The sequence below is a fragment of the Elaeis guineensis genome, chromosome 3 (assembly GCF_000442705.2).
Source record: "Elaeis guineensis isolate ETL-2024a chromosome 3, EG11, whole genome shotgun sequence".
NCBI classification, from domain to species: domain Eukaryota; kingdom Viridiplantae; phylum Streptophyta; class Magnoliopsida; order Arecales; family Arecaceae; genus Elaeis; species Elaeis guineensis.
In genome coordinates, this window is record NC_025995.2 from 1,154,667 (window position 1) to 1,177,996 (window position 23,330).

General features: G+C 44.1%; 1 protein-coding gene across 5 annotated transcripts; it reads left to right on the top strand.

The window, feature by feature from the left end:
* The first annotated feature begins 1,560 nt into the window (after positions 1–1,560).
* LOC105042433 (ubiquitin carboxyl-terminal hydrolase 8) lies at positions 1,561–23,205 on the top strand. 5 transcript variants are annotated; one of them, XR_012139523.1, is made up of 14 exons: positions 1,570–1,873; positions 1,978–2,271; positions 2,534–2,678; positions 3,169–3,228; positions 3,331–3,426; positions 5,808–6,149; positions 6,323–6,463; positions 6,583–6,753; positions 7,072–7,329; positions 7,445–7,593; positions 20,366–20,932; positions 22,092–22,365; positions 22,594–22,942; positions 23,045–23,205. XR_012139523.1 is itself a non-coding variant. In XM_029263747.2 (13 exons), exons 1-12 carry the CDS (start codon positions 1,806–1,808, stop codon positions 21,537–21,539), a joined length of 2,388 nt encoding a protein of 795 aa, XP_029119580.1. In that variant the 5' UTR covers positions 1,561–1,805; the 3' UTR covers positions 21,540–21,551; positions 22,092–22,229. The 5 variants fall into 5 exon arrangements, 4 of the variants coding, with proteins under 4 accessions (XP_029119580.1, XP_073109588.1, XP_029119579.1 ...); XM_029263747.2 differs by lacking the exons at positions 22,594–22,942; positions 23,045–23,205 and adding an exon at positions 21,443–21,551 and having other exon boundaries at positions 1,561–1,873; positions 22,092–22,229; XM_029263746.2 differs by having other exon boundaries at positions 22,594–23,205.
* The last annotated feature ends 125 nt before the right edge of the window (positions 23,206–23,330 follow it).

Genomic DNA, 23,330 nt, shown 5'->3' on the forward strand with positions numbered 1-23,330 from the left:
GTAGGATTTGTGATTCATGATTCAGATTCTAGATTTCTAACTACTGAAGGTCATCACATCATAGGCAGCATGGTTCCAAAAGCCAAGCTGCTGGTGATGTGGGTAGGCATTACCTTAGCTAGACTGAGATTTGGAGCTGAGAGACTTGTGCTCGAGATAGACTCCGCCACGATGGTCGCTTGGTTATGTGGATAGGCGTCATCAGTGGTAGTGCATCCTCTCATTTATGACTGCCAGTGCATGGCGGAGAGTTGCATTTCGATGGAGATCTGCCACGATATTAGGAGGCTAATAGTGCTGCTGATTGGATGGCCACTTGTGTCATAGAGCATACTGGAGAGACGATATGGACTGTGATCGAAGATCTTCTTTCAGTCTTCAAGGATATATATTTTTTTTGATCCTTTTGAATGAATTCATACTCGATCTATATGAATCATCCAGCTTATCACAAAAAAAAAAAAGAAAAAAAAAAGAAGAGAAGCCCCTCTGCTTTGTATTTTCAAAAGAAAAACTATCAACCAGTAGTTCGTGATAACTTTTTTTGAACGCAACAGTTGCATGACAAAAGTTGTGAGGGCTATTCATCAATTCATAACTCTGGTTTATATTTGAATTTTCTTTAGTCAATTCTACTAAAACAATAAAACAAAACAAATGCACAGGAAATGTGATGCCAAAAAAAAAAAAAAGCACAAATGAGATGCGGTATATGTATTAATTTATTCGAGCCATTGTCGATGCTTTGTTTCTCCTCTTTTCAATCACCAATGCCGACTTCGATGCGTCGATTTCCCTTCCAATCTTGGAAATGAGATGCCGGTATATGTAGGGGTGCAAATGGGTTGGGTCGGATGGATTGTGAGTGATCCCGATCCGATCCAGCTTCTTGATCGGGTCCTAATGTTGGATCCAGATCCAATCTAATCAAAAATCAAGTCAGATTAGATTGGATCTATGATCAAAAAGTCTGTCCCATTGAATCTTTTGGGTTGGATCGGATTCATGTATAATCCGATCTCAATCTAAAAAATTTGAATTCGACTCGGATCCAAATTTTAATCGGATTTGGTTCGTATGATAAACTAACATATGCAAAGTTTATGACAAAAAAAAAAGTATTACTTTATCTTGACTATTAATTTATAAATAATTTTTCAAAATCTCACGGTCAAATTGAATAAAACTATATAAAAAATAAGAATGCTATAATAGCATTTGAAATTCTAATTTCACTATATTTGTTTTATAATTTATATATTGAATTCAATACTGAATTTAGATCTGATCGGATTCTAATACAGTAAATTTAAATCTGATTTGAAATATAGAATTGATCCAATTTTAGAATCCAATCTAATTTTATAAATTTTTTAAATGAATCTAAATGGGTCGGATTGAGTTGGGAGATTGACTCGTATCCCAACTCAATCCGACTCATTTAAAAAAAAAAAAAAAAATTTAAAGAAAAGAAAAATACCATCTTTTTTTGCCATCCAGACAGTCTGGAAAAGCCGTTTGATCCGGAGCTTGACAACCCTTCGGTCTCTCTCGGTTCCCTCGGATTCAGAGAACCAACCTCTTTGTCTTTCTTTAAACAAAGGAGAGAAGGAAAAAGGAATAGGGTCTGAGTTGATTCCCTTGTCCAATCTTCTTCCATCTTCTCAGGATAATATAATAATAATACCTTTTTTTTTTTTTGTTGTTTTAACAAAAAAAAGTCATCTTCCTTCTTTCCAACCTGACCTTCCCCGGTTTCCCCGGCGCCGCATCGCGTTCGTTTCTCCATCACAGGAGGAGCCGCCATGGACGGCGAGGAGGCCCCAAATACCGAGCAGCGGCAGGATGAGCGCGTCTACCTCGTCCCTTACCGGTGAGTAGTCCCAACCCTCCGGCGAATAACCACAATCAGCATTTGGATCGATAATGGAATCGAATGCTGGATCTCATCTCTCCATGTTGGATCGAATCGATCAGATGGTGGAGGGAGGCGCAGGGGCAGGAGCGGGAGCGGGAGCCGGGAGGCGGGATCCCGTACACGGCATCCCCCGCCCCCTCCTCCTACGGCGGCCCCATGAAGATCATCAACACCATCTTCAACTCCGATCTCGTCTTCACCCTCCAGCGCTCCACCACCACCTGCAGCTGCACCATCTCCGACGACCAGCGCCAGCGGCAGCAGCAGCATGACGATGCGGAGCAGGGCTGCTGCTCCGCCGGGAGCAGCTACGCTCTCCTTCCCGCCGATATGTGGCGCCGAGCGCTCAGGCGGTAAGACAACGCCCAATGCTTGTCTTGGGTTTCTCTAATCTTTTAACTGCTGCTGCTTGTCTAAATGGCAATGCACGTTACTTGTAATTGCTCGAGTTTTGGTGCCTCCTCGAGCTTCTCTAAACTCTCTTTTGGGGTAGCTGCTCGAATTGCTTATACCTTAACTCTCTTTTCCAACCCTCCCACCCCTCCCTTCCCCTTATTTTTTTATTTTTATTGTTGTTGCTTCTATTTCCTCCTTTCTGAAAATTTCCATCTCTAGGCGCAATGGTGGTGCTGGTCTGAGAAAAGGGAGTGATGGGAACTGGTCCTTCGAAGAAGATGCCCCAGTTGATGTTTATCCTTTGAAGCTTAGGATCTCTGTTATTCGGGACACATGTATAATGACTGTAAAGATCACCAAAAAGGTCTGTGTCCCCCACCCTTATTGATCGTTTCTTACTTAACCATGCCGATCCTGGACTGCCCAATTGATATGATCACAATATAAAAACGGAATTTGTATGCGGTGGAAAGTTTTAGTTTAATGACCTGAGGATGGAATGTACCATGCCATACAAACCACTTGTACCTTTCGAAGTTAATGTGTAATTATGCCTTATGCATCCATTATTTACTTCCTCTTCTGTTGGAAAGGTCCTGAAACTTTAATTGCCCATTATTATTGTTGCTGTTTGCAACACTGTAATGCAGCAGCAGCAGCAGCAGATGTACTGTCTAATTTTGTTCAATGCTTCTTAGGTGGTTGCTACAACTAAAATTAATAAATTTGCGTAATGGGATACATTGAGATAGGAGTCACAAACTATATCCACTTGTTAGCAGTGACCGTCCCATAAAAAAATAAAAAAAAACTTTTCTTTGCTCTAGCTCACTGAAATATATATGCTCTCTCAGGACAATGCAAATGAAAATTACAAAAAAGCATGCAAGATCTTCACTGTTGATTCCGAAATGGTATGTTGCCATACGAACTACGTGTTTTTATTATTCCCTGAAATTTTTTTAGCATAACAAAGTTGTTTACTTGTCTTTTTGCATCTTTTTTATTGGAACTAGGTCTGTGTCTGGGACTTCTCTGGGCAAACAAATCTTATAATTATGAACGAATGGAATAGAATGTCTCAAGATGGTCAATGTCAGGCAGATAATGAGGTATGACTTATTCTATGATATGTCCTCAATATGAACTCAAAGACGATTATCTGCATGCACTTGTCTTTTTTGTACTTCCAGTTGGCGGTTTTCATCAAAAAAATGTTCTCATAGGAAAAACTTTTACAACTTGAATTTCAAATAAGGAATACATGTATTATTATTTTTCTTCGGCATTTTGCTCTTGAGCCTGTATATTTGGAGAATTTTAGATGCCACTTTCATGCAAAGGAAACATTTTACTCGATTTATGTGTCAGTCAACTTGTTTGTTTCAATTCAATAGTACCATAACTCTAAGATCTTATTCAAGAAGAATCAGCTGTACTGCTAATGCGTCTGACTGATGATGCCTAATGTACTAAATTTCAGCAATTGTTGAGTTCTTTATATGATGAGTGGTGTGCACTTATGGAACAAGTACAAAGTATGTGATTTGAATGGGCATCATTACATCGAGGGTCATCTTGAGAGCTTGTTTCATGATTGATTCCGAAGTGGTTATTTTGTTGCAGAAAAGTCTCCATGAATATAAGATCCCTTGGTGGACATGCTCATATCTTGTACCAAGGGTCTAACATCCTTAATGGGGAGGCATGCAGGATTGTTGGCTGTAATGGTGGATGGCTGATTATATAGGAGATGAAATTATTTTCTTTTTAAAATTGGTGAAAATAGATATGTACGGGTGCTGTTCTCTGGTTGGATATTCCTTATACTTGTCCATGTACCTAGACATTTACCAGATTAAAATAATATTAGAAATAGTACAAAATTTCTCTATTTTCTCTCTTACACCCTTGCGTCTTTAACATATTGAAGAACACTGAAGATGCAAGCTACTTATGTTTGAATTAATGGAGAGTATTAGAGATCTATTTTCATCTGTATGCTGTCTTGATCTACTAGTTTTTTTTTTTTTTTGGAACTTCTATGCAAGTCATAACTGGGGTCTTCTTAATTTATTCATGGTTTTTCAGATCTAACTGGTAGTAACATTTGTTCCAGAAATTACAAGGAAACTTTATTGGCTTATGGGATCATTCTTTTAGAACTATAGGATTTTAACCTGCAGCTGGTTTGAAACAAACAAGAGAACTGGTGCATGCTAGGTTTATGTAGATCTATTTTGGTGTTGCATATTCTTATCTTGCAATTTAGTATCATTTGCTGGATGATTACTTAAGCATTAGGAATGTAGATTTTTGAGTGATATTCAAGTTTGATGCTGCTAATCTTTACTTGTAGGTTCTTTAGATTTGAGATACCATATGTTTAAAATAATGAGGATTTTTCTATTTGGTATGCCAACTATGACTTTGCGTTGTCTTTTCCATTTCTCATTTGGAAGTATATAACTATTGCCTCCTTTTTGAGTATCTTTTCCATAAATAAAATCAAATGTTAAGGTCAACTGGAGAAGAATCAGTGCTCTTTATGAATGAAAAAGAATCTATGACATTTAAATTTAATGGATCTTTAGTGTTGATTTTGCGTGAATTGTCTGTTCCTCAAGGATAAGCCCTTTTATTTGGAATTTTATCTAAACTTTAATGTACAGTGCTGCACTAGCAACATATGTGGGAGTTTTTTTAGCACATCTGAACTATAGAAGTCTTCTTTTACTTAACCCTTTCATTTCAAGCATGCGGAGGAGTTTTATGTGTATGCACATCGATGTCGATGTGTGCAATGTAGCTGTCTATGTCAGCCAATATGCATGTGTCTATACACAGTCTGGATGCTTTGTGGCTTAAGCTGTTGGACTTCCTTTGTGGTCGCATGGCAGTTGGCACATGCAGGACTCCAGGCAGGTCAAGCAGGATACTCTGCCTGAACTGCATCTTCCTCACCATGCAGGCCAATCAACACACAGCCATAGAGGAGACCAAATGGCATTGGCCATGGAGGATCCACACTCACATACAAATATTCAGAAATGTGTGAAATTATCTTAAAGATTTTGAGAAGTTACAAAAGAACCTGGTGTATGCAGATTAATTAGGATTCTTTGATATGTTCTAGGTACCAGAATGGCTACTTTAGGATGGTTCTCATGCTTTAGCCTAGCCTTTCTCACTGCTTCTGAAAGCATTAGCTCGGGGCCCTAGTAGACTAGACCTGTCTCATTTCATTTGGTCTTCTGGGACATTCTTGCCAGTTCTCAGAAGTGGCACATGTGTACTTTCCAGACAACAGCTGGCCACTTAATCCTGTATTATGTAGTTTTTAAATAAGAATTATAGTAAAAAAAGAAAAAAAGGTACATGTGAAACTTATTTTGGTTGATTGTTTCTCTCCAGTTGGTCAACTATGAGATCGTGTGTTTCATATTGGTCACTTGTTTTAACTTAAATTCTTTTAATGCTTCTATCTTCGCAGATTTTTCTGGAGATTCAAGTGTATGACTTGGCAGAATTTAGGACCTTTAAAAATGAAGGCAAGAAAGGTGACTTGGCGCCGCAGCAATCTAGGACAACAAGGTCCTCTTGTAGTTCTTCACCTGTGAGCAATGGCAGCTTAGAACATAAGGACTCTGATTTTTGTTTTAGTGGAAAATGTACAGGAGTTGGTTCTCTAGGGTTAACAGGACTGGAGAATCTTGGAAATACATGCTTTATGAACAGTGCAGTCCAGTGCTTGGCTCACACACCAAAGCTCGTTGAATATTTTATTGGAGATTACACTAGAGAAATAAATCATCACAACCCACTGGGAATGAATGTAGGTTGACACTTTCTGGTAGCTTCATCTTATGCAACTGTGTAATCTTGTGATTGCATGATAGTTTCTTTTCTTTTCTTCGTAAAGTATTGGTCTCAATGTTGTTAGAAGTTTCATATTTATGGTTAGAAAAGCTGTATTTCCAGAGTTCGAAGTATGATGTTTCTTGACAGGGTGAGATTGCTTTAGCATTTGGAGGACTTTTAAGGAAGCTATGGGCTCCAGAAAAAACATCAGTGAGCCCACATGTTTTTAAAGGAAAGCTTGCTTGTTTTGCTCCCCAGTTTAGTGGGTTCAGCCAACATGATTCTCAAGTAAGTGAATTTTCCTTTTCTCAGAATAATGTTAAGTTTATGCTATAAATAACAATTTTTACTTTAAATGTCGAAACCAAAATTAGGAGATGGGCTAGTTGATTTTTGGTTGCTTGTAGGAACTTCTTGCTTTTCTGTTAGATGGGCTTCATGAAGATCTGAATCGTGTCAAATGCAAGCCATACAAAGAAGCTAAGGATGCATGTGGCCGTCCAGATGAAGAAGTAGCAGATGAGTACTGGGAAAATCATTTGGCTCGAAATGACTCTGTTATAGTGGATATTTGCCAAGTGAGTGTGTTTTGTTTCCATGTTCTTATAACCTGCATGTATCATGCCTTTTCATTCAGATGTCAAATAGATATTACCTTTTTGCTCCTAAAGTCTTCTAGTCATTACTTTAATCTTTTCTTGTGGCAATCTTTCGCAGAGTGAGTGAGTTAAAGTATTTTCTGGATACATTTTTAAGAGCCTTCATGTTGAATGGCCTTGCATTTTATGCCTCCTGTTCTAGGATTATTTTGAACTGTGTTCGGTCTTCAACATTTATTTTTTTTCCATGCCCATCTGATTTTTTTTTTTTTTTTGAATTATTTGAGTTAATGACAGGGTCAATACAGGTCAAGATTAGTATGTCCTGTCTGCAACAAGGTGTCTGTTACCTTTGACCCATTTATGCATTTATCTCTCCCCCTTCCATCAACAAAAATGCGGACAATGACTGTTACAGTCTTTAGCACTGACGGTAGTTCAGTGCCATCTTCATATACTGTGAATGTGCCCAAGTATGGAAAAAGCAAGGATCTTATTCATGCTTTAAGTATTGCCTGTTCATTGAGGGATGATGAGAGCCTATTGGTTGCTGAGGTACATTTTGTGATGCTTAACAGGTTCTGCTGCATGCAGCCATAGTGACTGCCTATGTGTGTGTTGTCTTTTTTTTTTTTCTGAATAATTAATTTACAAGAAGAGCCTTCTGCAGGTATACTCTAACCGCATTATTCGTTACCTTGAGGATCCTTTGGATTCACTGTCATTGATTAGAGATGGAGATCGGCTTGCAGCATATAGGCTAGTCAAAGATTGTGAAAACTTTCCCTTGGTGGTGTTTACACACCAGTCCTTGAAAGAGTAAGCTTATTAAGTATTACATTTATTTATTTAATTTTATTACTGGTTATATTTTGCCAATTCATTACTTTGAAATTATCTTGCCATTTCCCCCCTACTTGTAACCTCAAACTGTTAGGTAAACTTATTCTAGTGATAATGCAATCTCAGTGTATGAAGCATAGATGTTGCAGCGTCTGCTCATGTGAACAGATTTTTCTCGAACTGGAATTTGGCTTAGTGCTAGATAATGCATATGCATATATGGTTGATGTGGCTGCCAGAGTTCAAGCTTGTAGATTGGAGGCTTGGGGACTGAGAGCATCTAGTGATGATCAAGGACTTTAGTTGCATCAGTTGTCTTAGTTGATCGAACCATTTTTCTTATTCATCCTTAGTTTTACTGTTTGAGTGTTTAGATGAATTCATGTGATTTTTAATTGATTTATTTTATTTTGAATCACCACAAGTTATTTGGGCATAAAGTATTGACTTTTTTTTTACTTGGTAAACAAATTACTTGAGCAGGAGGTAATGCTGAACATAATTAGTTTTCAAGTGGAGAGACATTTTGATCACAAACCACTTTTAGGTCATTTGTAAATATTGGTGTCTCCTCTATTACGAGGATGACATAGTATTTATGAATGGATGCACCCTTCTTTTCATTTGAGTTATCCTTCAGGTGATACAAAGTTTGGATGTGAGGCCCTCTATAGCCAGGTCCAGTTACCATATCTCTTTGTGCTCGATCTCTTTTATCTGAGGCATGAGGTCCAATCACAGAATGAGAATGCCCTGGAGTGAGTCTGGATCTTTCCATCTTCCTTTCCCTTCTATCTTTTTTGTAATTTTTTCTGCACTTTTTCTTATGTTTTTGATCTGACTCCGGGGGTGAGTCTGGATCTTTCCATCTTCCTTGCCCTTCAATCTTTTTCATTTTTTTTTTTGCACCTTTTCTTCTGGTTCTATAAAACCATCTCTTTTTTATTTTAAGCAATTGCCTTATGCCATTAAGGATAACTTATGAAAATTTGTCTCTTCTTGCATTTTTTATGTGGAAATTAGCCATGACCTCCTATTAACCACTGAAAGTAGAAGACAAAATAGATGTTTCTCTTTATTAGTTTTGTCTGACGTTGTAGTACGTGGACTCTGGATTTTAATACACATTTTGGTATCTGTTGGTGCAAAAATCCGCCTGCGCCGGAGAAGCTGGAGTCGTGGGAGTCGCGGTCGCCGTCGGGACCTGCAAAAGAAGTCTAAATCGGAGGTGGGGTTGCTCCGGCAAGACCCTCCGACGCTCAAGTCAGTTCTCTGCCTCAACAAGAATGGAGCGCTCGAACGAAAATTTTAGCAGAGTTTTGGGATAGAAAATAGAGCTTAGAGAATAACGTATCTGGGATTCCCTTTTATAGACGGGGGGAGCAGCGGGTTGATAGCGACTGTTTATGATCGCCTCGTCGTGGGCCGTACGGGGCCAGGAGGAATTTATCATGAAGAGTAATGGGGTGGAGTCGTGGCTGTCACCATGGCTCGCCACGTGGAATCAGTTGCGGGGCGTGGAGCGGCGTCCGTTATCGTGACTCGTCAGGGAGTGGTGGAACCGCACAGGATCCGCCGCAGGGAGTGGAGCAGAATCGTGGCCGTTACTGCAGCCTGCCAGAGAGTAATGGAGCCGCGTAGGATCTGCCGCAGGGAGTGGAGCAGAGTCGTGGCCGTTACTACGGCTGCCAGGGGGTCCAGACTTGTCGGCTGAAGTTCGGTTGGAGTCTGTAGCTGGAGTCGGAGGCGAAGTCCGGCTCCCGTAGGAGCTCGGACGAGGTCTTCCTGCAGTCGAAGTTGGGGACGAAGTATGGCTCCCATAGGAGTTCGGATGGAGTTTGTCTGCAGTCGGAGTTGGAGACGGAGTCCGGACGGAACTTACCAGCGTTCGAAGTCGAGGATGAAGTCCGGCTCCCGTAGGAGTCCGGACGGAGTCTTCTTTCGATCAAAGTTGGGGGCGAAGTCCGGCTCCCGTAGGAGTCCGGACGAAGTTTGCCTGCAGCGAAGTTGGGGACGGAGTCCGGCTCCCGTAGGAGTCCGGTCTGCAGTCGAAGTTGGAGACAAATACGGCTCCATAGGAGTCCGGATGGAGCTTGTCTGCAGTTGAAGTCGGAGACGGAGTCCGGCTCCCGTAGGAGTCCGGATGAAGCTTGCCTGTAGAATTTCCGAGGGGTCACTCCGGAAAGTCGGAGACGGAGTCCGGCTCCCGTAGGAGTCCGGATGAAGCTTGCCTGTAGAATCCCCGAGGGATCACTCCGGACACGAACTTCGGCTGGGGGGGTTTTACACCCAACATCAGTCCCCCACTTCCGAGTTCGAGTTTCGATCGGAGGAAGTACAGAAAATTTTTACAGCCGAAGTCGTTTCCTTGAATTCTGCACACGACCGCCCTCGGAAATCTTGGCATTTAATGCGCGCATGCTGGAGCTTTTTTCCGATTAGGGCGACTCGAAGAGTCTTTTCGGAACTCCCACCAAGATGTGATCCTAAGCGTCGCACCATGAAAGTCCGCGAACGGTCAACCCTATGCCGCGGTGAGTGGGACACGTGGTGGGCACTGGTTGGCCTAGGGACACCTGCCACCATAACTGCGCCAGGCTCCGTTGCTTATTTAAGCCCCCGCCTTTCTTCCAGGGGCTTCACTTCGCCTGAGGGTCGACGCCTTTCTTCCGCCTGAGAGCTTAGCCACTCAGCCACTCCATCGGTGCCCTTTCCAACTCCAAGCGTCCTTCGCGCCGGTCTTTGCCATCTCCGCCGGCTCTCCGCCGTCTTCAGTCCCCTGAGTCTCTCCGAGGGTTTCTCCCGTTGGGGCCTCCGCCCCGGAGACCAGCCTCAAGAGAATGCCATAGACTAGGAAGAGTGCGAGGAGGAGAACAGCGGTCTGCGAGTTCTCCGGTTGTCAAACTGTTGCTGAGGGTTCCCGTCGCCTTAAAGGGGGCTCGAGGGAGAATTCCTTCAACAACAGGGGTTTAATAACGGGGACAACCGGTGAAGGCGCTCCGCCTGAGAATTTTGGAGTAGCTGAACAGGGCGACACCGGTCAAGAGGGCAGAGCTGTCGTCACAAGTCGTGACGGGATCCTTGATGTCGTCGGGGCCGAGGGACCAGAAGCGGTCGGCACCGATGGTGGGGCAGTAGAACTTGTTGCGGGGACGGTGGAAGTAGCGCATGCCGACCTTACCGGAACACCTAGGACGGCGGTTGTCGTGGAGCACACGGTGGTGGCACATGCCTCCGGCGCCATCGCTGCCTCCGGGGTAATTTCGGTTCTTCTTGAAACAGGTCATCGTCGCCGCTGCCGTTGCCTTTACTGCCCCCTGAATTCTATCCCATCCTTTTCCCCCTAGGGTTAGGATTTCGGAGATAGAGCGGAACGAGGCGGGGGGCGAGAGCCGAGAGGCTTGTCACACGTACTGGAAAATGCTGCTGGGAAGGACAGAACCGGGAAGAGAAGTCTACAGCTCGAAGTGGCCTCCGGTGTATCCCTTTCGAGTCTTGTAATAATGTTTTCTTTTTCTGGCCCTCCGGGTCTTGTAACGTACATCTTGTTAATCGAAAAATGAGAATGAGATTTTGTTACTTCGTTCACACTTTGCGTCGAATCGTTGTCTGCCGAACTTCTTTCCTTTACCATTGTTGTTGTTGTATTCTCTTCTCTCTATTTCTCTTCTTTTCTTCTTTTTCTCCTTTTCTTTTTTTTTCTTTTTTTTTTTTTTGACGTCGTCCGTAGGTTACCGGTAGTTGTCACGTCGGCTCGCCTTTCAGTTGTCCTTCTCCCTCAACCTCAATGGCTCTATGATGTATATTTGACGAATAATATGAGAAGAAATTTTCTGCTACCTCTTTTACTCATGTGTTGAATTGTCGCTTGCCGAGCTTCTTTTCGGTCTTTGCGTCGTTCGGAGGTACCCGATTGCCATCGTATCGACTCGTCTTTTTCGTCCGTGGCTGCAGATTCGTTTGGGGCTGCTCGGGTTTGGCGCCCCCCATCAGGGCTCGAGCTCGGAGGTCTGAGCTTCCGTCACCCTGAGGAAATCGTCTCATCTCGGGCTTGCGTTGAAAGCTTCCTTGAAAGCTGGGGTTCTTGATAAGAACCCCAACCCTTGCTGAGACGGGGTTCTCTGCATCTTTGACGCTGTTTGTTTTTCATTCGTCGCTGATGTAGTCCATCGCTTTCCCTTTTAACTCCTCTCCCCTTTTTCTTTTTCGAGTGGGATTTTTCCCTCTGCTCTTGGTGGGGCTGCGGGAGTTCGGCTCCCGTAGGTGAAGTCGGGGCGAAGTCCGGCTCCCGTGGGAGTTCGGACGGAGTCTACCTGCAATTGAAGTCAGAGGCGAAATTTGGCTCCCGTAGGAGTCCGGGCGGAGCTTACCAGCGGTCGAAGTCGGGGATGAAGTCCGGCTCCCGTAGGAGTCCGGACGGAGTCTTCCTTCGATCAAAGTCGAGGGCGAAGTCTGGCTCCCGTAGGAGTCCGGACGAAATTTTATTGCGAAGGGGCCGCTGGGGAAGGTCCCCCTTTTTCTCATCTGGTCTTGAATGACCAGACCTTAATTGATGTTGGGGCGAGGTTCTTTTCCTATTTCTGTCGTAACAGGTTTCAGCTCTGGTTAGGACAAGGTTCGCCTCTTGTCTTTAATGCGGCTGTAGGGGCACATATGGGCGTTGCTGGGCCCTTCCCCCTATCCGGTCTAAAGAGAACTAGGCCTTCGACTTTGCTCAAGTTAGGACGAGGTTCTCCTCCTGTCCCTAACAGGACTGTGGGGGCGCATATGGGCGTTGCAGGGCCTCTCCCTCCATTCGGTCTAAAGAGAATCGAGCCTTCGACTTTGCTCAAGTTAGGGCGAGGTTCTCCTCCTATCCCTAATAGGGCTGTGGGGGCGTATATGGGCGTTGCAGGGCCTCTCCCCCCATCCGGTCTAAAGAGAATCGGACTTTCGACTTTGCTCAAGTTAGGGCGAGGTTCTCCTCCTGTCCTAACAGGGCTGTGGGGGCACATATGGGCGTTGCAGGGCCTCTCCCTCCATCCGGTCTAAAGAGAACCGGGCCTTCGACTTTGCTTAAGTTAGGATGAGGTTCTCCTCCTGTCCCTAACAGGGCCGTGGGGGCGCATATGGGCGTTGCAGGGCCTCTCCTCCCATCCGGTCTAAAGAGAATCGGGCCTTCGACTTTGTCGAGACGAAGTTCTCCTCCTGCTTTCGACACAGTTTGTTTTGACTGCCCTGTCGATATAAGCTAGTGCCAAGAGGGGAGACATGTAGATATGCAATTTTTATTTAAAATAAAGTTATCGGTAATACATTCGTAAGTTTTTCGAGCTCCATGGTCGTGGGAGGTCTGCTCCTCCGAGCTCCTTGAGGTAATAAGTTCCGGACTGGACTACTTCTTTGACCTCATACGGGCCTTCCCAGTTTGGGACGAGCTTCCCTCGATCCTGAGGTTGCGAGACAGCGGCTCGTCGAAGCACTAGATCTCCTGCTCTAAAGGCTTTATTCTTGACCCGAGAGTTGTAATAGTGGGCGACTTTCTGTCTGTAGGCTGCCATTCGAACTTGAGCTACCTCCCGCCTTTCTTCCAGCAAGTCGAGGTTGGCTTTAAGACCTTGCGAATTTTGATGTTCGTTGAATGCCACGACTCGTGCCGACGGGAGTTTAAGCTCAATTGGGATGACGGCCTCCGTTCCGAAGGCTAAAGCAAAGGGGATCTGCCCCGTGGGCAGTCTTTGGGTAGTTCAATACGCCCACAGCACATGATAAAGTTCGTCTGCCCAAGTTCCCTTCGCCTTTTCAAGCCTTGTCTTGATCCCCTGCAGCAGGGTTTTGTTGGTCACTTCAGCTTCGCCGTTCGTCTGAGGATGGGTTACTGATGTGAAGTTGTGGGAGATGTTTAGATCTTCACAGAATTCGGCGAATCTTGCTCCCGCGAATTGCCGCCCATTATCAGTGATTAAGGTCCTTGGCAGATCGAACCTGCATATGATTGACTTCCAAATGAAATCTTGCACTTTAGCTTCTGTGATTTTTGCCAGGGGTTTGGCTTTAACCCACTTGGTGAAGTAGTCAATCGCTACCAGGAGGAACTTCCTTTGCCCCGACGCCACGGGGAAGGGTCCAAGGATGTCCATCCCCCATCGCGCAAAAGGCCATGGGGCACTCAAGGGTGTAAGCTCAGTGGCGGGTTGTCTCTGGATGTTGGCATATCTCTGGCATCGATCGCACTTTCTGACGTATTCAATCGAGTCATGATGCATCGTCGGCCAGTAATATCCTTGACGGAGCAACTTGTGGGATAAAGATCTAGCCCTCAGATGGCTTCCGCAGATTCCTTCATGCACCTCCCACAAGGCGTAATCAGCCTCCGAAGGTCGGAGACATTTTAAAAGGGGCAAAGAGTATGATCTCTTGTACAACTTGCCCTCATAAAGGATGTATCGGGAGGCTTGATTTCGGAGCTTCCGAGCTTCTTTCGCATCCTGGGGGGAGCCCCGTCTCTGAGATATGTTATCAGTGGGTCGATCTAGCTGGGCTCGTGGTCAATTTTCAACACGGGCCGCGATTCTTCCGTACTCGGGTACTTGAGCACTTCAAAGAGAACACCCTTGGGTAATTCGACCGGAGCCAGCGTTGCCAGCTTGGAGAGAAGGTCGGCCCTGGTATTTCCAACCTCGGAATCTGCCTGATGTTGAAGCTGCTGAAGGCGGGGACGAGCTCCTTTACCTTTTCAAGATATTTAGCCATGCTGTCCTCCCGCGCTTCGTAATTTTCGTTGACTTGTCCCACTACTAGTTGAAAGTCGCTGTGGACCTGGAGCCGATCTATTCCCAGCTCTTTGGCGATCCTCAGTCCTGCGATCAGAGCTTCATATTCTGCTCTGTTGTTTGTTGCAGGAAACTCGAAGCGCAGAGCGTACTCCACGACGATTTCCTCCGGACTGATCAAGATCAGGCTCACACCTGCGCCTGTCGTGTTGGAAGACCCGTCCACGTAGAGGACCCAAAAGCAATCAGAGGGATCCGCTTCTCCTTTGGGGGAGTTCGGTCGGGATTCCAGGTCGTCAGTTTCGCCTTGTTCAAGTTCGGCCTCCTCTGGGATAGTACACTCCATTATGAAATCCGTCAATATCTGGGCCTTCACTGCTGGCCTGGGTCGATAGTTGATGTCGAATTCTGTGAGCTCGATTGTCCATTTTGCCATCCTCCCGGAGGCATCCATCCGGTGTAGAATCGCCTTGATCGGTTGGTCGGTGAACAGCGTTACGGTGTGCCCTTGAAAGTAGGGTCGGAGCCTCCAGGCTGCAATCAACAGGGCGTAAGTCAGTTTTTCCAATTTAGTATACCTGGTCTCGGCGTCTCTCAACGCGCGACTGACATAGTAGATCGGCCGTTGGACTTTTGCTTCTTCTTTGACAAGGACTGCCGCTAGAGCCATGGGAGAGATCGCCAGGTATAAAAACAGTTCCTCTCCAGGCTCTGGCTTCACCAGCAGTGGAGGTGAGCCGAGGTAGCTCCTTAGTTCTTCGAATGCCTGTTGGCACTCAGGGGTCCAACAGAAGTTCTTCGGCTGCTTGAGGGTTTGGAAGAAGGGTAAGCACAGTTCGGCCGACCTCGCGACAAAGCGATTCAGGGCTGCTACCCTCCCTGTAAGGCGCTGAACCTCTTTTATCGACTTTGGGGCTGCCATCTCCTGGATGGCACGAATTTTCTCCAGATTGGCTTCAATTCCGCGCCCCAATACCATGAAGCCTAGGAGCTTTCCTGAGGTCACTCCGAAAGCACATTTACTCGGGTTCAGCTTTATTTTATATTTTCGGAGGGCGTCGAAGGTCTCCTCAAGATCGGCGACGTGGTCCATGGAAGATTTGCTTTTTACGAGCATGTCGTCCACGTAGACCTCCATGTTGCAGCCGATCTGCTCTTTTTTGAAGATTTTGTTCACCAACCGCTGGTAGGTTGCGCCTGCATTTTTGAGGCCGAAAGGCATGACCCTGTAACAGTAAAGGCTACGGTTAGTAATGAAAGCGGTCTTTTCTTCGTCTTCCGGCGTCATCCTGATTTGATTATAGCCGGAGAATGCATCTATAAAGGTGAGGAGCTCATGGCCCGAGGTCGCGTCCACCAGTTGATCAATTCTGGGCAGGGGTAGCTGTCCTTTGGGCAGGCTTTATTCAGCTTTTTGAAGTCTATGCACATTCTCCACTTGCTGTTTGCCTTTTTGACTAGGACAACATTGAAAATCCAATCAGGATAATAGACTTCCCTAATGAATCCGGCCTTAAGGAGTTTGTCCACTTCCTCGGCTATCGCCTTCTGCCTCTCTGGTGCATGACCTCGAATTTTTTCTTTCGTCGGTCGATGCTTGGGATCGATGGCCAGGCGGTGTTCCATGACTTCTGTGTCGATCCCCGGCATATCCGACGGAACCCAAGCGAAGACGTCCGCATTCTTTCGTAGAAAATCGATGAGACGCATCCGCACCTCTTCCCCCAGGTTGGAGCCGATCATCGCCACATGCTCCGCATTCCCATCGTTCAAAGGGATCGGTACCAGATCTTCAATTGGGCCGCCCCTCTCTTCAGTGAGGTCGTCGCGAGTATCCAGCCCATCAACTGGACAGGGGTCGGATTGGTCGCTTCTTTGCAAGGTTATGTTGTAGCAGTGTCTGGCCAGGGCTTGGTCTCCTCTGACCTCTTCGATCCCCTGGTTGGTAGGAAATTTCAACTTCAAATGGTAGGTTGACACGACGGCTCGGAGAGCATTGAGGCCAGGTCGGCCGAGGATTGCATTGTAGGCTAACGACGCCTTCACCATCAGGAAATTCACCAGAGTCTGAGATTGCCTTGGATATCGACCCGCGGCCACAGTCAAAGTTATCATTCCCTCCACCGGAACAGCGTCGCCGATAAACCCTACTAGAGGGGAGCTAATTGGCTTCAAATGACCGTCAAAGATGGACATTCTTGAGAAGGCGTCGTAGAACAAAATGTCGGCCGAACTTTCATTGTCGACGAGAATGCGGCGGACGTCGTAATTTGCTATATTCAAGGAAACTACAACCGCGTCGTTATGAGGGAATTGGACTCCCTGAGCATCTTCTTCAGTAAAGGTTATGGGCTCCTCAATCTTTTGTCGCTTGGGGGGTACGGCTAGTACGTTGGTTGCTTCCTGTCGGGATCCTCCCGAGATGGTGTTGGCGAAATCCGTCGGAGGCCGATTGTCTGACCGCTCCATGCCGGCCACCATTGCCGGAGGATGCGGGGCCTGGGAAACTGGAGGCGAGGCCGGAGCCTGAGATCTGGCCGCGGAGGCCGTGGGTCGCCGTGCGGATGCTTCGCGAGAAGGCATCGGGCGAGGATCCAGTGGAGGAAGGAGGAGAGGACGCCGGAAAAGATGCCCGGGGGCGATCCCGTTGAGCGTTCCTTTAAGAACAAGGGTACCACGAAGACACAGTCGCCTTCCTCTAGCGTCAATCCTGTTGGTGCAAAAATCCGCCTGCGCCGGAGAAGCTGGAGTCGTGGGAGTCGCGGTCGCCGCCGGGACTTGCAAAAGAAGTCTAAATCGGAGGTGGGGTTGCTCCGGCAAGACCCTCCGACGCTCAAGTCAGTTCTCTGCCTCAACAAGAATGGAGCGCTCGAACGAAAATTTTAGCAGAGTTTTGGGATAGAAAATAGAGCTTAGAGAATAACGTATCTGAGATTCCCTTTTATAGACGGGGGCGAGCAGCGGGTTGATAGCGACTGTTTATGATCGCCTCGTCGTGGGCCGTACGGGGCCAGGAGGAATTTATCATGAAGAGTAATTGGGTGGAGTCGTGGCTGTCACCATGGCTCGCCATGTGGAATCAGTTGCGGGGCATGGAGCGGCGTCCGTTGTCGTGACTCGTCAGGGAGTGGTGGAACCGCACAGGATCCGCCGCAGGGAGTGGAGCAGAATCGTGGCCGTTACTGCAGCCTGCCAGGGAGTAATGGAGCCGCGTAGGATCTGCCGCAGGGAGTGGAGCAGAGTCGTGGCCGTTACTACGGCCTGCCAGGGGGTCCAGACTTGTCGGCTGAAGTTCGGTTGGAGTCTGTAGCTGGAGTCGGAGGCGAAGTCCGGCTCCTGTAGGAGCTCGGACGAGGTCTTCCTGCAGTCGAAGTTGGGGACGAAGTACGGCTCCCGTAGGAGTCCGGACGGAATTTGTCTGCAGTCGGGGTTGGAGACGGAGTCCGGCTCTTGTAGGAGTCTGGACGGAACTTACCAGCGTTCGAAGTCGAGGACGAAGTCCGGCTCCCGTAGGAGTCCGGACGGAGTCTTCTTTCGATCAAAGTTGGGGGCGAAGTCCGGCTCCCGTAGGAGTCCGGATGAAGTTTGCCTGCAGCCGAAGTTGGGGACGGAGTCCGGCTCCCGTAGGAGTCCGGTCTGCAGTCGAAGTTGGAGACGAAATACGGCTCTTGTAGAAGTCCGGATGGAGCTTGTTTGCAGTTGAAGTCGGAGACGGAGTCCGGCTCCCGTAGGAGTCCGGACGAAGCTTGGCTGTAGAATCCCCGAGGGGTCACTCCGGAAAGTCGGAGACGGAGTCCGGCTCCCGTAGGAGTCCGGACGAAGCTTGCCTGTAGAATCTCCGAGGGGTCACTCCGGACACGAACTTCGGCTGGGGGGGGGGGGGTTTACACCCAACAGTATCCAAGTATCTGCTTAGAGCATTATAAGAATTCTAATGTACATCAACATCAGGTAAAATCAGGCCAAATTTTGATTTAAAACTTTAATCACATTGAAGTGCATAACTTAGTAAAGTATGCCATGCTAGAATCTATCTCCGGGAAGCACGGTACAGTATCCAAGTCTAAGCACAAAATTTATACATGTATTTTTAAGAAGATCATGCAAAATTTCACATAGGGTAAATCTTAGGAGCTTAGGCTTCAAGCCTTTGTTTCATTCTGCTTAGCTAAGTTTACCCTTTCCAAATACTGTTGATAAAGATGTATGTGCTCTCCTGGATTCTCATTTGGGAAGATCTTACATTTCTGTTGACAGAGACAGGTGACCTGAATGAATTTTATGCACATTGCAATGAGATTCTTTCATTGCAGTTTTTCTCCTGGCCCCAAACACACACACAAAAAAAAAAAGGAAAAAAAAAAAAAGAAGGGAAAAGAGAAATGAATAAACAAACATAATGGTAGGAATTTCAGGTTTATCCATTTGAACTATTCTTTGCTTGATACCAACTCGATGTTTTCTTTTACTTCTAGGTATTTTGATAGCAGCTTTAGCAGGAATTTCAGGTTTATCTGTTTGAACTATTCTTTGCTTGATACCAACTCGATGTTTTCTTTTACTTCTAGGTATTTTGATACCAGCTCCATCCCCCCTCTTCCTCTGAAAAAAAAAAAAAAGGAATTAATGACAGTAGCTTTCATAAGTCAAACTTTGTTGTTAGATAGGACCAACTGGTCTTTTCATGATATAATCATATCACTTAACTGATAGGTCATATTTTTAGCTGGAATTCTTTTGTTTTTGTTTCTTGTCATATTTGTAGAGTAATCTGATCTTAAATAGCTCCACAGTATATTAATATTTTCTTAAGATTATTATATGTTCTAATAGTGTCCACCAATATCTTCGATCTTTAAGTTGAATGTTGCTGTCATCATAGAACATCATTACTGCAGTGGACCTATCAGTTCCATTACTGGAATGTTCATATCGTAGCTATCAGAGCCAGACCAGACCAGCCAACTGGACTGGAAACCTGGTGACCTGGTCATGATTTGGTTCAACATCCTGGGTTCAACCTGCTGAAACCTATCAGGTTACACTCAACCTGGTGACTTTCAGTGAACTGGGTGAAACCCTTGTGATCCGTTTCGATTAAAGAATTCCTACGAAAATAACTGGGTAAATCAGGATGGAAAGATGGATTGAATTGCTGACTTGTGATAGGTAGGCTTGTTCTTTTAACCAACAAGATCCATCCCCGAAGTTGTACTACGATCCTCATAAAAAATACTTAATTACTTATCATAGTATATAATATAAATATTTTAAATTTTTATTATCTCCTTGTCTGACTGTTTGACCTCGTGGTTGGACTGGCAAAGTGGGGATCTGGCCTCTGGGCTGGGTCAATGTCCAGTTTGGTCTTGAACTTCTGATAACTATGGTTCATATTGTTATTCTTTTCCTTGATTAAGTAGACTAACGATCATGATCTTCTGTATAGATATCAATATGTAATTTATTGAATGTGATGGTTCTCATGTAATTTTAGATATAGCTTTTAGCTCCCCCCAATGTAGTATGTGAATCTAAAGAGCATGCTCACAAATCAAATTTTTGTCAAAATGTGTTTTTACATATAGATCTATGCAAGTCATTATTGGATTAGTTATTGGGTTATTGTCTGGACTTGGTCGTATTCCCATCTGATTTACTAAACTTATCTAGTCTAGTATTGGGATCAAACACCAAAATTTTCAAGCGATCAGGTCAGATTATCATGTCATTGGGTGCCATTGACATCTCTAGTATAGAATATAGTACATATTTTTCTGATTATATCCAGATTATGCTTCGGTAAGTAGCTTTATCTTAAGATTTTTTTTGTTCTCTGCTAGCAGATTCATGATATCATTTTTTTGTCTTAATTTAATTCTCTGCTATATGAACATGTGGTATCATATTTTCTGACTTCTGAGTGTTGTCTGAATTTGATTCCTTTGCTAGGTGCATCATACATATATATTTGTTAATTGATTTTTTCTGATCAGACTATGTATGTCCAGGCAGTACCTTCATAGTATAACAAGTCCACGTTGGAAAACATTTGGTGTCCCTCTTATAGCAAGCACATCAAGCATTATCAGTGGGTCAACAATTCGCGACCTGTACTTGAAGTTGCTCCAACCTTTTCTGGAATCAAAAGTTGCTGTCTTAGATGTTGATCAAGATGATGGCAAAAGTAGTTCCTCTAGTGAAGTTACCGAGATGGACATGGGCTCCCACATGGCAGATTTTGAAGCCACAGCTGACACTGCAGAGGAAAAAGATTTCATGGATGAATTTCAGTTTTACCTCACAGATGAAAAGTGCCAAGTGATGAATTCCAAGATAGAAATGAGTGAATCAATTTTACTAACAGGGTTGCAGAAGCAATTGCATGTGCTTGTCTGTTGGCAAGACAAAGCAATGGGACGGTATAATATTTCCCTTCTCAATTTCTTACCTGAGATACACAAGTCTGAACTCTTTGCGGAAAGACCTCAAGAATCTGTTTCTCTATATGCATGCCTTGAAGCATTTTTGAAGGAGGAACCACTAGGACCGGATGACATGTGGTTAGTATACTTTGAGTATCTTTTACTTCAGAATTTTAGTTTCAGAAACAATCCTATACAGCAAAAGTAGACCTTTGAGGAAAATGACAATTAAGAGAGGGGTAATAATGATAATTTAATTATGTTGTTATGGTTTATGAGTAAAGGATTCTTGAAGATAGATGAGATATGGTGTGTTGTTTGCATCTGTTATAGATCCTGAGAGAGTGTCTTGGATCTTCCGAAGTGTTGTCTGCACAAATAACCAATTTCTTTTTCTGAGTTTATATGTGCATAAAAATTAAGTTAAGCACTAATATTATGTTGCTATATAACAGTAATATTCAAGAAAAATATGAATTCATAAATAAGTCAAACATCTTCCATGCAACCATCATGTCCCGGTATATAAATCTGTATGGACACTATGTCAAGGTTATCTCTCTTTAGTGTTTTGTGAACATCCTGTGCTATTTATCTGTGTTCTTTAACTGTCTTAAGATTTGCATATTTAATGTTTTCCTATAACAGTTTAAGTGTTCGCCTTGAAGAATCTAGAAGGGTCAGACAAGTATTTATATTGATAAGCCTGACAACACTGCTCCAATCCAATAGAAGGATGAACTAATATGAAACTAAGGTTGGTTACTGTTTTATGCTTATATGCAAGTTCTCATCAATGAAACCCTAGGAAGAGTTGTTAATCTTGGAGCCAGCATGTTTGCATAAGCTGTCCAGTAAAACTGGTATGCATTAATATCCTATTATATAGCATACCTGTCTCTATCTGCTGACCACCTGTTACTTTAAGTGATCGTATTTTCCTAGGACAGATGGTGATGATTGCTAAACTTGAAGTCGAACAACCCTGGTTGTTTTATCATTTTCATTATACAGTTACATTGTTTTCATGGAAGCCTCTAATATGTTTTTCCCTAAGTTATTTGGAAGTATGGCCTCTTAAAATCGTCCAGAACAGATTAGTAAAGTGATTGTTGTAATAGCTTGTCGATTCAGCAGTTACCCTTGGCCTTTCCTGACTTAAAGAAAAGCAATTTCTGATAGATTACTGGCATATTAAATGTAATTCTAATGTTAAAATGCTCTTTTATTTTATAGTGGTTGATTGGATTCCTCTTCATTCTTTTAGCAATAAAAGTTGTTAACCTTTCTGTTGCAGGTACTGCCCAAGCTGCAAGAAGCATCAGCAAGCTAGTAAGAAGCTAGACCTCTGGAGGCTACCGGAAATTCTTGTTATTCATCTAAAAAGATTTTCTTATACACGGTTTACAAAAAACAAGCTGGAAACATTCGTAGACTTCCCTGTACATGATTTGGACTTGTCGCCATATATTGCTAATAGGTCTCCACAGCCATCCGATCATTATGCATTGTATGCTGTCAGCAATCACTATGGGAACATGGGAGGTGGTCACTACACTGCATATGTTTATGTAAGTAGCATTTTAACTTGCTTGAGATTTCTTTTTTGCAAATTCCAATTGGTTAAGTGCCTTCGGCAAAATATTCATTTCTATAATGCTTGTGTCATCTGAATTGTATCGAACATTCATAATTTCATCCTTAAAATGAATTTGTTAGATTTTCCATTCGATATGAATGTGAAAATGCAGAAATTTTTTTTTTCTCTGACTATGCTGACACCCAAGTTTTCTTTCCAGCATGAAGGAGAGGAGATGTGGTATGATTTTGATGACCGCCATGTTCTTCCTGTATCCGAGGACAATGTAAGGTCATCAGCTGCATATGTTCTTTTTTACAGGAGAATTCAACCCAACAACTCAGATCCCTAGGTTATGCCATTAGTGTACTTCTAACCATGGTAGGGCATCAAGGTAGAGTTGCTTGTATATTCTGGTACCTGAACAGATGCATTTAACTGTACAAGATTTTTGTAGCAATACCAACTCACGTGTATCTTGACAAAGTAACCTTGGTTTTCGCGGGGGATGATCACATTAACAGAACTGAAGCAAATTAGCATGGAGGAATGTGCTGGAGGTTCAGTAGGTATGACACATAGCACACTTAGATGTAATAATTCTTGAAGCAGCTCGTAAAACCAATATTTTATTTGTATGTGCATTTACACAAAATTGTTGTGTCCGACAGTTTGAGAGGCTAGAGGGCTACCTCCTAATTCTTTCTTCCCTTGGTACGATTGGGGAAGCTTCAGTGTATTTTTTTTTTTTTTTTCTTTTTCAGATTACATACTGGATGTCAATTGTTTGGTTGGTTTAAGAAAAGCAGATCGCACATGGTATTTGACCTCTCTTCATGAGAATTTTTTTGTTTTCTTCTGTTCTTGGTTTTTATTCTGTTTGCATCAACAGTGAATGCTGTTATATTGTGTATGTTCGAAGAAATTCGCCTTGTGGAATTTTGTCAGTCATGTGAG

Bases quoted from the DNA above. Each gene is read 5' to 3' on its own strand.
- LOC105042433 (XM_029263746.2), top strand. From the start codon at position 1,806: ATGGACGGCGAGGAGGCCCCAAATACCGAGCAGCGGCAGGATGAGCGC. The intron at 3,229-3,330 runs GTATGTTGCCAT...TATTGGAACTAG, and splicing joins TCACTGTTGATTCCGAAATG to GTCTGTGTCTGGGACTTCTC. The intron at 7,330-7,444 runs GTACATTTTGTG...AGCCTTCTGCAG, and splicing joins AGAGCCTATTGGTTGCTGAG to GTATACTCTAACCGCATTAT.